The sequence below is a fragment of the Lineus longissimus genome, chromosome 5 (assembly GCF_910592395.1).
Source record: "Lineus longissimus chromosome 5, tnLinLong1.2, whole genome shotgun sequence".
Classification (NCBI taxonomy): Eukaryota; Metazoa; Nemertea; class Pilidiophora; order Heteronemertea; family Lineidae; genus Lineus; species Lineus longissimus.
Window position 1 is genome coordinate 1,711,821 of NC_088312.1, and position 16,518 is coordinate 1,728,338.

The 16,518-nt window shown below is 40.6% G+C and overlaps 2 protein-coding genes across 5 annotated transcripts; one reads left to right on the forward strand and one right to left on the reverse strand.

Annotated features, from left to right (window-relative positions):
- Positions 1–1,909: 1,909 nt before the first annotated feature.
- LOC135487717 (translocator protein-like) lies at positions 1,910–5,030 on the reverse strand. Of its 4 annotated transcripts, none has more exons than XM_064771783.1 (4): positions 4,997–5,030; positions 4,247–4,377; positions 3,684–3,899; positions 1,910–3,199 (listed from the first exon to the last, which is right to left on the reverse strand). In XM_064771783.1, exons 2-4 carry the CDS (start codon positions 4,343–4,345, stop codon positions 3,026–3,028), a joined length of 489 nt encoding a protein of 162 aa, XP_064627853.1. In that variant the 5' UTR covers positions 4,346–4,377; positions 4,997–5,030; the 3' UTR covers positions 1,910–3,025. The 4 variants fall into 4 exon arrangements, with proteins under 4 accessions (XP_064627853.1, XP_064627854.1, XP_064627852.1 ...); XM_064771784.1 differs by lacking the exon at positions 4,997–5,030 and adding an exon at positions 4,934–4,953; XM_064771782.1 differs by lacking the exon at positions 4,997–5,030 and adding an exon at positions 4,783–4,895.
- A 521-nt stretch (positions 5,031–5,551) lies between these two features.
- On the forward strand, positions 5,552–13,665 carry LOC135488095 (beta-parvin-like). Its single transcript, XM_064772533.1, has 10 exons — positions 5,552–5,663; positions 6,440–6,529; positions 9,739–9,809; positions 10,041–10,143; positions 10,350–10,496; positions 10,789–10,963; positions 11,161–11,180; positions 11,439–11,569; positions 11,814–11,988; positions 12,310–13,665. The coding sequence occupies exons 1-10, from the start codon at positions 5,552–5,554 to the stop codon at positions 12,384–12,386; spliced, it is 1,101 nt and encodes a 366-aa protein (XP_064628603.1). The 3' UTR covers positions 12,387–13,665.
- Positions 13,666–16,518: the final 2,853 nt, after the last annotated feature.

A 16,518-nucleotide genomic window follows, 5' to 3' on the forward strand; every position in this document is an offset into this window, starting at 1 on the left:
TATTCATCGAGATAGCTGTCAGCTCCTAGCACGTGCGGAGGAGAAACGATCGAAGTACTGTGGCTGTGACTATCTCATCTCTCTCATCATGTTGTCAACACGGTGGAGCAGCCAGGACTGATTCGGCCTGGCTGTGACTTCCTCATCTCTCTCACCATGTTGACAACTTGGCAGAGCAGCCAAGACTAATTTGGCCTGGCTGTGACTGCCTCATCTCTCTCACCATATTAACAACTAGGCAGTGCGGCGAAGACTGATGCCGCCTGGCTGTGACTGTCTCATCTCTCTCACCATATAGACAACTTGGCAGAGCAGCCAAGACTGATTTGGCCTGGCTGTGACTGTCTCTCATCTCTCTCACCATGTAGACAACTTGGCAGAGCAGCCGAGACTGATTTGGCCTGGCTGTGATTGTCTCATCTCTTTCGCCATATTAACAACTAGGCAGTGCGGCGAAGATTGATGCGGCCTGGCTGTGACTGTCTCATCACTCTCATCATGTTGTCAACACGGTGGAGCAGCCAGGACTGATTCGGCCTGGTCGTGATAAATATATTAAAAAAACTCTCACATTAGAATATTAATTAGTGTAAGAGGTATCTATCGATAAAATCAAGATCACTTTCAGGATGATATTTCTTGAGATGAAAACGAAAGAACATAATAATGAAGGCACATTAGCAAAACCAAAATATTGATCTTTCAGAAATTAGTTAGGTATCAAACTTTCGTTTCTCTGCTCTGGATCACCGATTGTTGATGTCTGGGGCATGACCTATCCTCGAGTTCGCATACAGCCATTGCATGCCCCTACATCCTCTATATAATGGTACCGGTACTGTTTACATCAGTCAAAGAGACACATATTGATGGATACCATCGGTATGTGGTCTCGAGAAGCCGGTTCCAATGACCACTCGTACTCTGGAAAGAAGCTGAGATTGCTCTGGGACTCGCTAGTCCACCCGGGCCCGGCTATAAAACACCGGCACCCCGACATGCTCGTCTTCTATGAGAAGGAAAAGGAGGTCCTAATCATCGAGATAGCTGTCAGCTCCGACAGACACGTCCTAGCACGTGCGGAGGAGAAACGATCGAAGTACTGTGGCTGTGACTATCTCATCTCTCTGATCATGTTGTCAACACGGTGGGGCACCCAGGACTAATTCGGCCTGGCAAATGACCGTTTCATCTCTCTCATCACGCTGTCAACACAGTGGGGCAGTCTCATCTCTCTCACCATAATTTTTCTCAACACGGTGGAGCTGCCAGAACTGATTTGGCCTGGCTGTGACTGCCTCATCTCTCTCACCATGTAGACAACTTGGCAGTGCAGCCAAGACTGATTTGGCCTGGCTGTGACTGTCTCATCTCTCTCACCATATTAACAACTAGGCATGTTGACAACTTGGCAGAGCAGCCAAGACTGATTCGCCTGGCTGTGACTGTCTCATCTCTCTCACCATAATTATTCTCAACACGGTGGAGCTGCCAGAACTGATTCGGCCTGGCTGTGACTTCCTCATCTCTTTCACCATGTTGACAACTTGGCAGAGCAGTCAAGGCTAATTTGGCCTGGCTGTGACTGTCTCATCTCTCTCACCATATCAACAACTAGGCAGTGCGACTTGATGAGAGAGATGAGGCAGTCACAGCCAGGCCGAATCAGTCCTAGCTGCTCCACCGTGTTGACAAGGTGAGAGAGATGAGACCGTCACAGCCAGGTCACATCAGTCTTCGCCACACTGCCAAGTTGTCAACATGGTGAGAGAGACGAGGGGTCACAGCCAGGCCAAATCAGTCCTGGCTGCTCCACCGTGTTGACAACATGATGAGAGATGCTGTCATATTCCATGTTGATCAAATTCTCATCAAAAGGGAGCAGAAAATGGAGACACGTCAAAATATCTTAAATTATAAAGAGTAAATTTTATTAACGTTTACAATCTCTCAATGGAAGAGCACTTTTTTCAGTATAAATCACAACTCTGGAGAAGAAGAAAAATACACCATTTGATGATGCAATAGTCAAAGCCCTCTAAACTTGATTACCCGATTGTGGCACCATAAAATGATACCATGGGACAGTTGCAGTGCATATACAATGACAATAATATGAAAACTTAAATAGATTACTGATATAGGCCCAAGTCATTCACAGGTCAATATTTATATACACAAATTGATATTTGCCAAAATGATGAAGTGTGCCAGCTTAAGTTATCTTGTAGTGGGCTGTCCTTCCTTGCCTTCAGGGTAGTTCTTTTTAGATAAATAAATAAAAATTAGGAAAATGTAATTTTCTTCTGTCCCTTTCTCGAAATGGAAGATCAAAATAATGAGGTGTGAAAAGCAGTCAGTTTAAAGTACAGGTGTTGTTCATTGGTTATACATTAATCCTGATGACCGGGTACCTCAAGAGTCCAATCGAGATCACTTCGATCAGCGTCGAGTCTAACCCTCTCTGTGCCCTCTAAGACTAAAAAGCTGGGTGACCGATCTTTTGCTGTTGCTGGTCCCGTACTGTTCAATGGTCTCCCTGAGCAAATACGAACCTTAGAGGCAGTCAGTGACTTTAAGCGGGCCATCAAAACTCATTTATTTTCCAAATATTTTTTAAATGGGTAAAGTCTTAGTTTTTATATTTCTCTTCATTACTATTGTTTTAAACTTCTTATGTTTTACACCAATGTTTTACTAATGTAAAGTGCTCTAGTTTTTTTTATATTTTCCTTTATTACCATTGTTTTAAATTTCTTATGTTTTACACCAGTGTTTTACCAATGTAAAGTGCCTTAGAGCTCGTTTTACCTGTATAGGGCACCATAAAATATGGTAATTTAATTTAATCCAAATGGGTTTATTGGATTCCAAATCAACAGCTAGACTCGAACAGGCAAACACAGTGCCATTGCGATAAGGGTCGGTCAACTAAAAACCACAAGATAACAAAATTCAAACAGTAATGTTTTATAAATATAGAGTCCGGTAGATAGGTCCTTACTAATCTATTTGGCTAAAGAAGCTATTCTTCCATTTCAACTGAGTTGTTCATTGCAACCCATGTGTTGATTGCCCCAGCAAGGGTCAGCCAGACCATGTATGGAATCATGAGATAGCCAGCAGTTGGGTTGATAGCATACATCTTGTAACCTGTGGCTGCAGCAGTTCCCCATGTTGCCCAGAGGATGACAGCACCCTGAAATCATGACAAGAGAGCAACTTAGGAAATTATCAGACAGATGAACGATTTTGGGACTGGTACGTATCTCAAGGAAGTTCAGACTCTTTGATTTATCAGGCTTTGTCTTTACCTGAATCCCTGAGTATACTCAATTTCTTGAGAATGCCATCCTGCCATCCTGCCATTCAATGCAATCATACTCGATAAACCAGGTATACCCTGTACAGCATCATATGCTTGCTATCCAATCATCACACTTTCTAATTTGAGTACCGATCACGCATCACAACACTGCGTTTTTATCCAAAATATTGCTGTTTACTCAATGAAGTTTTTTATTTTTCTACTCATCTGCCCGAGGAAAATAGCAAGGCTACTGAACTCTCCAAAATGGATTACACACAAGCTAATTAACCCCACTGCGTATCCAGTCATTCAAAGTAGCAGGCAATTTAAGCACACAAGGGCCAATGCAGCAAATATAAATATATGTACTTACAAGCCTTATTTTATGCTTTCCAAAAAAGACAGGTGACCACATCCAGTTAAGCATAAGCTGAGAGCCATACAGTGCGAGAGCAGTTTTGGCTTCACCACCAAAGCCACCACCGTCCTTCCAGGTCAGGTAGGAGGCATAACCCATTCCTGTGTACAAGGATGTCCACACAGGCCCGAATACCCAGTTTGGAGGAGTAAACCATGGCTTCTTGATGCACTGGAAGAAAAAGATAAAACATGATACACAAACAAATTTATTTGAAATATTGAGTTAGAATAGAAGGAGACATATACCAAAAGATTACCTTTTCAGGAGTGGCAGATCCAAATATCCAGGGGCACATTATAACACACAAAGTTTAGGCACTAAAGATAATCATGATGATAACTTGAAATCTCATAAACCAGTTTCCACATCTTCCAGCTGCACAATCAAGATTTACATCATCATCCTCCGTAACAACACAACATATGGGGCACCCACATCGATGACATAGTGAGATGCAGAATTCAACAGCGCTGAGGAATACCGCAATTTGCCAAACTAAATTGACCTTTGCTTACACTATACCATGACTCTATCTCCTTCCTTGTAACAATACCTCCCAAGATACCACCAATGTGTGGATGGACCACACCGAAAATGATAGGTCCCCAAGCCATCAGTGCTTCAAAAGCCTGTAGAGTGTAGTGTACTGTAAAAGGGAGAAATCAACAAATCATTAAATTCCAAATACAGGACCATGATGACAGTCTCCATCGTCGTCATTCATAATGACCATGAGTTGACATGCAGTGGTCACTGAACCTGTACTCAGTACTCAGTACTGGTGCAGTGGTACGATGGCTGGACACTATTGACTATACTATTACTATACTAGTATAGCATGTAGCCTAGGCCTAATATAGTCAATCATGCAATAGAATATATAGCCTAGTGTCAGTTGAACTTGATGGTCCGGTTGTTCATCCACCAATTTTTCCACACTCACACTGCATCCATCTTTATGGATGGCCAATGACATGCATGATGCTCATTCGAATGGCTAATGTCCCTGATCAATAGAACTCGGACGTTTTGGCCTATTACTAACTTATACCTTGGAGTGGACGAAATGAGGGAAAACTCAGTAAAAGTTACTAAAAGGAGGGGCAAGTTATATAAGTTTGACAAATAATGGGGAAGGTGTAAACTGTAGGCCTATATGAAATTAGGCCTACTGATGAAAATGTTGGTGGGGGGCTTTTAACTTTGGTGGCTTGATAATTGTTAGTTTTTTGAATATTTTTCAACCCAATTGCGCTATGTTATACTTTAGCGTCATCTAGTGAGGTGGCAAAATGGCTGATAATATGTAAGTATAAAGTACTTGGACCCATCAACCTGATCAACAGAATCTAAAAGCCGATCGGCGCATCTCGAAAACCTGAAAAAATGGCCTCCACTCTTTGATCAAAATCACCCATTCATATAAAATATAAAATATTTTCTATTTTCATTTTTACCACCTCACTAGATGACTCTTAAGTATAACATAGCACAATTGGATTGAAAAATATTGAAAAACAAACAAATGTCAAGCCACCAAAGTTAGAGGACCCCCATCAACATTTTCATCAGCAATTTCTTCAACAGTTTACACCTTCCCCAAATTATGGTGATTGGTTGACAGGCTTTTTGATTCTCAGCTCGCGATGCAGCTTCAATGATTATTCTTTCCTTGCTTTAATATACAACTTTTTGAAAAATTAGGTTACAAAATTAGCTTTATTTGAACATATTGCTCAAAATTTGTCATAAGTTAGTTTATTAGGTTAGTATTTAAATAAATCAAATACTTCGAATTGGTGGACAGTCAGAGTTCCAAAATGGCCACTTCACCAACCCCAAATCCTGTCACTCCCAAGAAAGATAAGAAAGATGAGTCGTTCCTGGACAAAATCGGAACGATAACTCGTAAAAAGTCTAAGGCTAAAGAAGGTTATTATTTATATCTACCCCTCAAAGCATGAAAACACTTTGGATTTCACATGAACGCCTATAAACTTCAGCAACATGCTCACTCCACTCCTGTGGTGAGTGACTGTATAGTGTATAAGTATAGTGTATCTGTATGCATATGTACTAGGCCTAGGCCTATTGTACATCACACAATACAGCGCAGATCACCATATATTGTTGTAGGCCTACATCAGGACTACATTTGTGTGTAGAGTTTGAAGGGTACAGTGTATTCAGTTCATGATTCAATTCAATACTGCGAGGTGCATTTGTCCCTTCCGGTTCCACTTGGCCCCTATAACCTTGATCTATCTAGTGTCGAGTAGTGACGTCGTCTAAATACTATTTTCACAACCTTGCCCACCCTCTTCTTGCGCTTCGTACCGGTAATCACTGTAGCCTTTTATGATTGACATACATCCAACTTATTGATCCTTGCACTAGTCTGAGGAAGCGTGTGTCATTAATTTTGATGTCAAATGATTCATTCAATTTCAAGTGCTGTTGGTTTTCTTGGTGGAGGTATTCTAAATGTTTTAAATTTGATGCTTCTTTTCATCATTATTGTTTATTTATTTTAATTTCTATGAGTTTGTTCTTTTACTTTACTGTGTGTTACATGTAGTCAACTCTTTAAAAAATGATACAAAATTGGCTTTAGTAAAAAATTGCTTTTCTTTATTACATCTCTTTCAGGATTTGTTGTTGTGTGTTGACTGTTGTTATTCATGTTGTGTATTTTTGCCACTGAACAGTTACTGAATTACAAGAAGAGGGCAAATATGCCATTGAAGCGCCAACTAGCCCCACTGCTCCCGATCTGGGACCAGACGGTTACCTCCTGGGTTTGTATGGTAAACCTATCCGCACTTTGCTGTGCTTGCATTTTAGATTTCATACTAATAGGTGATGTGTCCTATCATGGCTGGGTGCTCTTGCCTGGTAGTCTGGGCCTTGGGCTAGGCTTTGTTTTGTTGCCATCAGGGGTCGAATAATTTTAAAATTGTGTTACTCACTGTGACTTCGTTAATTGGTGATTGTACTTTTTGAGCCTTATTTTAAAGTTATTAAACCCCTTGGCAACAAAATCATGTATACCTGATACATTCTCTCAAGTCTATACTATGCTATACTGACATGTTAATGTACCAATAGTAATACATCCTTAAGTTGATAATAATGAAGATCTTACTTGTGGCATTTTGCTGACAGATACACTGATTCTCACTTTTGACACATTTTGATCAGATTAAAAAAGTGTAACTTTTGATATAAAGAACGACTTCCACTTTATTATCACAATAATTTATCCATTTTGAAATTGATCTGAAAACTTGTTGTACATTCTTTTGGGTCGAATTTTTTTTCTTTCAAATCATGTTTTGAAAATGAAATGCATTGTTAATGTAGGCTTGATGTTATGAAGTGTCAACTGCCATGTTTGATAACTGAACTACAGGATATTTTACGGTCTTGCAAAATAATAAATGTGCAGTTTGAATTTTATTCTATCAACAGCCAGCATTCAGGGATCTCCTATTTTAGGACAGGAGAGACCCAGGTTGTTCCTAATGTGGAAATCAAACAGATTTAGTAAGCTTTGAAATATCAAATACGAGAATATATTTTGAAAATAGATTCATCGATAGATTTTAGAAATTCATAAATTAGATGAGATAGGAATGGATTGTCTTCATTTTTATTGATATGATGTGCCTTTAGGTTTGCTGATGTTGGTCGATATTTGCAATTTGATAACTGAGTTTGATACATTCACATGTTGTGCATGAGATATGACCATGGCCTGACCCTGAATGAGCACCTAGCACTTCATATAACTTGCATGTTCCCCTAGAAATAGAATAAAGGTAGCGACACATTATCAATATGTTCATTTTGGGTAAGACTGTATTTTCTTACAAAAACTAACTTACTTTGAAATGTAATCATATACATGTATGTAATAAACAAGTACATGTATCTGCGGATTTAAATTAGTTTGGAAAAGGAAGATTTTTGCTGTAAACAGGGAAATTTCTGCATGAATTTTATTTTTCATTTTTGTGATCAGCAAAATTTGGGGAAAAAATGGCATTTAATTCAAGATACTATAAAAGCATTCTCAAAATGCTAAATCAAAAACTATGCCAAAGATGCAATTTCACCAAACAAGAAACTTAGCCACAAGTATTTCCAGGTTCACAGTACAGACTTTCTGGAGAGAGGTCTAACCACTATGTTATGAGTTCCTTTAGTTGATTCTTACTGCCCTTCCCATATTGATTCAAGGTGATTCAACTTGTACCTGGTCAGTGTACACAGCCATCTCAGCTACTCATTAATCCAACCTATACTCTGTATCATAATTTCATCATCGGTGAGGTTGAAATGGTAGTGGCCGAAGGTGAGGGTTTTATTATTGTTTATTTTGCCAGATGTAAGAATAACTTTTTTTTAAATTACGCTTTTGATTTCCTTTTCACCAGCAAAGCTGTTGGAAATTAATAAGTAACATGGTATTAGTATCCAGAACAAGGTGAAATTGGCCTAGTCCACTTTGAAACAAAGCAAGATTAATCAGTTTGAGTTGGATGCTCTGATTCTCCTACCTGCTCAAAGTTTCATTCTCATGCAACAGGTTTTGTTCAAAATATCTTGAAAATTTGTAATTTGAAACTAGGAAGAAACAGAGCCGTAATGAGTTTGCCACGTTATCTTGGATATGAGCATGGTTATTTGTCATCTGTTATTGGGGTCATTAGTGTGCGATGTTTGAGTGACGGATTATTTGCCGCAGCTCAGACCGCTCATGTTTGCTGAGGAGATGACTTCGAAAAGATGTCTCTTGTGTATTGCGATTCAGCAATCTCCGATCAGGCAAAGGGCAAAGCAGAAAGGTTTGTGTTTCTTTTCTCTGGTTTTGGCCTATGCAATCTTCTCAAATGAGTGAATTTTGTGAGTAAACTGATTCTTTTGTAATGTCTGTTTTCTCTTGATGACCAACCCAATCAATTTAATCAGTGTTCTGCCCGACTTGCTACCTAGTCTCCAGGTTATTAATGAGTTGAGTGTGCATTTCAAATTAATTCCTTACCAATTTATCTGTGCTCGTTTTCCCATCGATCAAATAATTGTCTTGAAAAACATTATTCTGTCCCTGTACGGTTTATGCGAGAGTGGTTTCAAGATAACGCAGGAAATTTGGACGTTAATTTCATAAAGATGGACCTGTTGTGTGCAGATTTTTGTTCAATTAGTGGTGCTGGTATGTGGCTTTTATCTTTAATCGATATGTTGATTATTTTCAATTTTGTCTCGGGAGAAAATACTGTGGATGGATATTGATTTTGCATTGCAAATATTTTGTGGAAATGTGATTTTTCTTGGTACCGGTATTGACATTTTGTTTGCTGATTAATTGCAGTTTAGTGACAAAAAAGGATGAAATTTGAGGTCTTTAGTGGCTTTAGACCACTTTGATGTTGGAATATGGATGGGGCGTGATCACCACTGACTACTGAGGGAGTCCACTGCCAATTCCCTCAAACTAAAAATTTTTAGTGTCAAACTATTCTAGCGCTTTTAAAGCTTAGCACGCTTTACTCACTATTACAAGTACTATTTTCATTAACAGATGTTGATACTGGTAGCTTCATGTATATAAACTAACAGATTCTCAGTAGATTTCTTTAATGCACTCATAACCTCTTACAGATACATGTGTCAATATTGACAAAATTAAAATGAGAAAGAATTAATGTACAAAGTACTACAAACATACATGTTGTAATGAAAACTATCTTCTAGAATTGCAATCACAGAAGTCACACAGAATATTTACCAACATTTTATTTAACATCATTTGTGACTTTTGGTGTCCAAGTACCCGACATTAAGACGTTTGTCATCCTGAATATAGACTGTAAGTAATGCATGATTAGTATCAAACTCTCTGAATCTTGTATGTGAATGGCATGGCTTGTTCTGATTGTCCGTATCCTTTGTCAAGTCTCTTTACGGTACTCATTTGTTTCCATCTCGATTCTTTTCACAGATGAAAGTGAGGAAAGATCTATGATTGAGCCGCGTAGCCGGGAGGATCCTAAACTTCAAGAACTCAAACAGGTATACTGCTAATACCTTTTGAGGTTTTCTTCTAGTTAAACCATGCAATTGAAGGTTCTCGAAATGACAGTTATTGTATTCATTATATGGTATGGTAAAGGTTTTGCTTGTTAAGTGTAGTTAAATGCAAAAAAAGCCCAGTAATTGTTATTGTAATCTTTCCTCAGGTGGCCAAGCAATGAGCACAGCTAGGTTGTCGGGTATTGAACAATTTCATGCTTTCTATTCCAGCTTCTTTTAGATTGGATCAATGATGAGTTGGCAGAACAGAGGATTATTGTGAAGGACTTGGAGGAAGATCTTTTTGATGGACAGATTTTACAGAAACTCATTGGTAAGTGCTAAGCCAAAGACCATCACTCGGATATAGTCAATATCAAAACCAATTGACCAAGTGACTTGAAGGAAATGATTTGCCCAAGGTCCCAAGTGGTATTCCATCGTCAGATATCAAACCCATGATGGTAACATTGTGAGTCTCAGACCACCAACAAACCATCCCTTTATATCAAAATGATAGTATTTTGCTGCTCTTTTCAGAGAAACTTGGTGGGCTGCGTGTTGAGGTTCCTGAAGTGACTCAGACTGAGATCGGCCAAAAACAGAAGTTGAGGGTGGTGCTCGAGGTTGTCAACCGGATCCTGAGTGTGCCTCCGTCATGGAACCAGAAAAAGTGGAGTGTGGACAGTAAGTTACAGATAAAAGCTGTTTTCATGTATTGTTGCAATTTCTGTACGAGTATACATGTACTCATGGTGTAGATGTGTAAAATTGCAAACCTTTTTTTTTTTCATTGACTTATCTGGAATAATAGTACTATTCATGCAACCATTCAAATCTGAATTCGAGAGTGAGCTATGTTGCATGGTCCACTCTCCATAATGCAATAATTGGCTGCCACAACTTCACCCCTGACCCTTTAGCATGTGCTTTATGTGTATTGTATGATATTTTGATTTGTCATAAAATCTTTCTTTAGGCATTCACTCCAAGAACCTGGTAGCAATCCTCCATCTCCTGGTGGCCCTGGCGAGACATTTCCGTGCCCCGATCCGTCTGCCCGATAATGTCTGTGTTCAAGTCGTAGTTGTTCAGAAGAAGGATGGCCTTCTCCAGACCAAGAATGTCATTGAGGAAATCACTTCGTATAATGAGTAGGTGTCTATTTCAATTTCACTTCCATATTGAGCCAAGTTTTAAAGTGGAAACTATATAACGGTTTTGCTATCCATAAACACAGTGTGCAGTGTCCCCCGCTCAGATCAAGGCCTGTTGTGCTGGCCTCTAAGTGCATTAGTGTTGTCTTCTGTCTCTTCATGCTGTGTATCTGTTTCTGGTCTTCCACTTTCAGGGATACATCCTACCGATTTGGTGAGTATACTTTTTGTGCTGGTGTATTCAATAATCTTTTAGCCTTGAGAAGCCTAACATCTGTCTGTTTGGTGACTGTTGGTGTAATCTGAGTTGAAATCTAGTATGGGGAGGGGTTTTTCGTCTGACCATCACTGAGCTGAGGTTGGGAGGTCACTACTAGGTCAGGTGCATAGGATCAGGACACTGACGACATTCAAAGAACTTGTCCAGGTTTGCACTTCATCATAAAATCATGCTGGAATTTCCATGTTTCAGAACGGGATGCTTTTGACACGTTGTTCGACCATGCTCCTGACAAGCTGAATGTGGTCAAGAAGTCTTTGGTGACATTTGTCAACAAACAGCTGAACAAGGTCAATTTGGAAGTGACTGATCTGGACAATCAGGTAAACAAGGGTGACAGGCAGAGGGAGTTCAGATAAATTTGAAGAAACAACACCACATTTATCATGATTCATATCAATGTTTTGGATTTCTCTGGTCCTTTTTCAAGAATGTTCATGAGGTGCAATATTAATTTGAACTCCACTTCAGCATAACAGCTAGTATTCGAAAGTAAACCACACAAAACGCTAGCAGAAAAGGTGATAAAGTGGTCGTGATCTAAAAAACGAATTCCTTCCTCTTCAGTTTCATGATGGTGTCTTTCTGGTGCTGCTGATGGGACTCCTGGAAAACTACTTCGTCACTCTGCACAGCTTCCACTTAACCCCAACCACCTTTGAACAGAAGGTGCACAATGTACAGTTTGCCTTTGACTTGATGGAGGAGGCAGGACTTGCCAGACCAAAGGCAAGGCCAGAAGGTAGGTCATCTTTGACACCGCTCCCGCTGGACCCCAAGGACTTTTGTCATTAGCAGTAGGTACCCAATGCTAAGCCTCACAAAGGACATAATACTGAAGCTAGTTTTTAAATGTATGAGAAAATATATGCTCTCAGAAACCAGAATGAAGTGCAGCTGGTATAATAATCATATGATGAGGCGTTCATCCATCTGGGATAGACATAACCTGTAGAATAATAAAGCGCCATATAAAAACTTCCAATCGTACATTTCATTATTCTGAGATCCCAACTCTTCATCTGCTTGATGTGAATGTATGGATCATTCTTTTCCTCTTCAGATGTTGTCAACTTGGATCTAAAGTCCACTTTGCGAGTCCTCTACAATCTCTTTACCAAGTACAAGGCCGGTGCATAGGAATTTAGTCAAGAAAATGCAATCTGCTGATTACTGTGTATCATAATCATCAAGTCAACATACATTGAATCAGCATACCAGCTGAAATTGGAAGTGCCATTGGAGTACTTCTGCAACCTCCATAAGGGAGTATTGTTATGAAAAGAATGAAATAGTGCAACAATGCACTCATTTTGGATCTACTTAACTCATACTGGGTACCGGTATTGCTATGCATATTGTAATAGATCTTTTCAGGAATTTATTTGTTCACTATAGGTCTGCATGTGTAAAGAAGTGTCATCTGCTATTTATACTCTCATGTTACTCACTATTCGCTTAATAGGCATTGTATGCTGTCGAATGGTAGTGATGTCTGAAACCCAGGTGTTTGTGTCATCAGTTTGTCTATTTTTATGACTGTTGGCAATACAAGGTGTCAAAAATGTTGAGGATGACCGCTGAAGTTGGAAAATTCTCAATATCCATCATGTGACATGGATACCGATACTGGATGGCTCTTATGTGCTGTTCAACTTATTTCTTAAATTTCAATGAAACCAATTATGCAGATGATTTTAAATTCTTTGCACCATTTTTTGCACCCAAGCTGAAATATAACCTTCTGGACCACTGGTATACCACTTTCGTAAAATGACGAGATTTGAAGACATGCTTACCTGGGTTTTCTATCTTCTGTTGATCTTATTTATAGATCTGTCTGTGTCTTATTACTTGCATGACTGACAAGGGGTGTATATTAGGAGCAAGCCTGCAGCTATTTTCTGACAATTATTCCAGAAATTCACATCAATGCTTTTGTTGTTCAAAATGGTTGACCACAGATGTCATGCAGAATCTTGTCATGCACCATGAATATCAATTACATTTATACATGGCCAGCGTGTACCTGATGTCCAGATGACAAGCGACAAAACTGTTGATGTGCCACACATTTAATATTCCGTTGTTTTTGGCATCTAATCCTATGCCTTCCTGCTGTGTCTGGTGTCTTCCTGCTAACAGTATCAACAAGGCTTTTCTAGAAGAGCTACTGTGATGTGACATCTATGCATTTTGTTGTAGTGCTACTTAATGTACACCCCATGTATCTGTAACTGGTGCTATATAACTTTTTATAGAATTTTGTATGTTCGTTACATTGTATTTGTGTGTAAAAATGTAGGTGTACATTACTAATAACCTTGTAGATAGATCAATTAGCAGTTTCCCCAAAAAACAAACATTCGTTTTTATCTGTGTAATAAGAATCTATTGACAAATAAAAGAAATAAATCTATTCGAACTGATGTGTTTGCTGTTTTTTGGTACTTGTCCTTGCTCACTGGACTTTTGTACGTTTAAGCTTGTTGCTAAGGTCAGCTGTTACGGACCTGGTGATTCTGTCTTCAACCAGGGAGGGATAGACATCGGTTAGCTGCCACAGACCTGGTGATTCTGTCTTCAACCAGGGAGGGATAGACATCGGTCAGCTGCCACGGACCTGGTGATTCTGTCTTCAACCAGGGAGGGATAGACATCGGTCAGCTGCCACGGACCTGGTGATTCTGTCTTCAACCAGGTAGGGATAGACATCGGTCAGCTGCCATGGACCTGGTGATTCTGTCTTCAACCAGGGAGGGATAGACATCGGTCAGCTGCCACGGACCTGGTGATTCTGTCTTCAACCAGGAGGGATAGACATCGGTCAGCTGCCACGGACCTGGTGATTCTGTCTTCAACCAGGAGGGATAGACATCAGTCAGCTGCCACGGACCTGGTGATTCTGTCTTCAACCGGGGGGATAGACATCGGTCAGCTGCCACGGACCTGGTGATTCTGTCTTCAACCAGGAGGGATAGACATCGGTCAGCTGCCATGGACCTGGTGATTCTGTCTTCAACCAGGTAGGGATAGACATCGGTCAGCTGCCATGGACCTGGTGATTCTGTCTTCAACCAGGGAGGGATAGACATCGGTCAGCTGCCACGGACCTGGTGATTCTGTCTTCAACCAGGGAGGGATAGACATCGGTCAGCTGCCACGGACCTGGTGATTCTGTCTTCAACCAGGTAGGGATAGACATCGGTCAGCTGCCACGGACCTGGTGATTCTGTCTTCAACCAGGAGGGATAGACATCAGTCAGCTGCCATGGACCTGGTGATTCTGTCTTCAACCGGGGGGGGATAGACATCGGTCAGCTGCCACGGACCTGGTGATTCTGTCTTCAACCAGGGAGGGATAGACATCGGTCAGCTGCCACAGACCTGGTGATTCTGTCTTCAACCTGGGAGGGATAGACATCGGTCAGCTGCCACGGACCTGGTGATTCTGTCTTCAACCAGGGAGGGATAGACATCTCAAGCTACTGCCCACTGAATGGGCGACTTTGTTGGCTCTGCTGTTGGCACCAGCAACAAGTAACCTTCACTTTATATGTCATTAGAGTGATGATCCTTCTGAGAGTAACCCAAGTGAAAAAAGACTTCTGAGATGTCAAGGACAATCATTTTGATTGTGTGACCACAATCACCATCGGGTGAAACTTCTGAAGACGTGATGGCCAAAGTTATAAGAGTGCCAGGCTTCAGACTGACTGATGGGTTTAATGCCTTGGTGCTACTTTCGTCGTCCCACATGCATGTAGAGTCTGAAGGTGAAGTGAAATGCTTGGCAGCTTCTTCTTGCATCCCCATTCTCAATGTCTCAAATGGATCTAAACCAAACGGCACATTGGGCTGTCACATTCATAGTCTATCATCCATGTCTCTCAGTTAATAGCAAACACTTTATTGGATCTGTAGACCATCCTCAATGCCCCCCATTAGGTCGACACCAAAATTACATTAGGTGACCCCAGTCACATCATATCCATCTTCAATGTCTCCACCAAGCACATTGGAAGCCCTCGGATACGACCATAGTCCATCCTCGAGTCTCCAACAGACCATTATTAAACAACCACCACACCAGGTGTGGCCACAACCACAGTCCATTGCAATGTCTTCATAATGTTGACGCAGGCACACTGGATAGCCTCAGTCACAACCATCATCCATCCTCATCGATGTCTTTAACAGGATGTGACCAAACAGCACATTAGATGGCCCTGATCACAACCATATGTCATCATTCAGGTTTCCAACCAGACAGACCAAACAACACTTTAGATGACCATCGTCACAACCAGAGTCCATCCTCAAGGCAGCCAGGACAGGATCAGCACACAACATAGTCAAGTCACAGGCCACCCAACAGGTCTTCAATAGGACAGGATTGAACTGCCTGCACATTTGATGGTCATCGTCACACCACAGTGTATTCTCTCCTACAAGACAGGACCAAACGTTGCACGAAATGTCCAAAGTCATCACCATCGGGCCATCCTCCAGATATCTAACAGGTGAAAACCAAACATGGCCAAAGTCATACCCACTGGCCATCTTCAATGTCTTCAACAGATCAGAAAATAAGCAGCCTCCAAATGAGCAAACATACTTCCTCTTACAGTATTGCCCAAGTCTCTGGGTGAAGACGAGCAAGCTGCTCAAAACCACTGCTGGAGGAGTGTACACATTCGTGGCTGGGGGCAGGCAGCCAGATGATAATCGAAACAGGAACCTGGACTATTTCAGGGTTGTTCAGGATACAGTGTCTTTCAGGGACCTCCTTTAGCTGCTGTGATCCTGTGCCAGAGGCAGGAGGCAAACTAACTCTAAAAGTAGGCCTATGCTGCTTCGACATCTTTTGTGTTTCTGAAGTACAATTGAGTCAAAAGAAATACGTTCACACTTTATCATGAATATGAAATAATTTATTACAAAGGTATCAGTGTTCACGGTTCAATATACAAATATATACAGTTCAGTACCGGTATAAGGTTTCCAGTCTATTCTACTGTAGGTATGAATGTACTTCCTTGCTATAAGTAGGTCATGGATCTTGGGTGGATATTTTCATAGTGGTTTTGACATTTTGTATGCCTTCGGTATTTTGCTTCAAGATATCTGTACGTCTGTAATACACTTTTGTTCAAGATGAAGCCTCAACAGGCAAACCGTTAAAGCAAGATAGATACTGTATACAGCATAATCATTAGACCTGGGTGAATCCTAGTAGCCACAATGGGGTTAAAACCCAAAATCTACCGCA

Bases quoted from the DNA above. Each gene is read 5' to 3' on its own strand.
- LOC135487717 (XM_064771781.1), bottom strand. The intron at 3,900-4,246 runs GTAAGCAAAGGT...TTTTTCTTCCAG, and splicing joins AGATAGAGTCATGGTATAGT to TGCATCAAGAAGCCATGGTT. The intron at 3,200-3,683 runs GTAAGTACATAT...TCATGATTTCAG, and splicing joins GAAAGCATAAAATAAGGCTT to GGTGCTGTCATCCTCTGGGC.
- LOC135488095 (XM_064772533.1), top strand. From the start codon at position 5,552: ATGGCCACTTCACCAACCCCAAATCCTGTCACTCCCAAGAAAGATAAG. The intron at 5,664-6,439 runs GTTATTATTTAT...GCCACTGAACAG, and splicing joins AAAGTCTAAGGCTAAAGAAG to TTACTGAATTACAAGAAGAG. The intron at 9,810-10,040 runs GTATACTGCTAA...TTTCTATTCCAG, and splicing joins AACTTCAAGAACTCAAACAG to CTTCTTTTAGATTGGATCAA.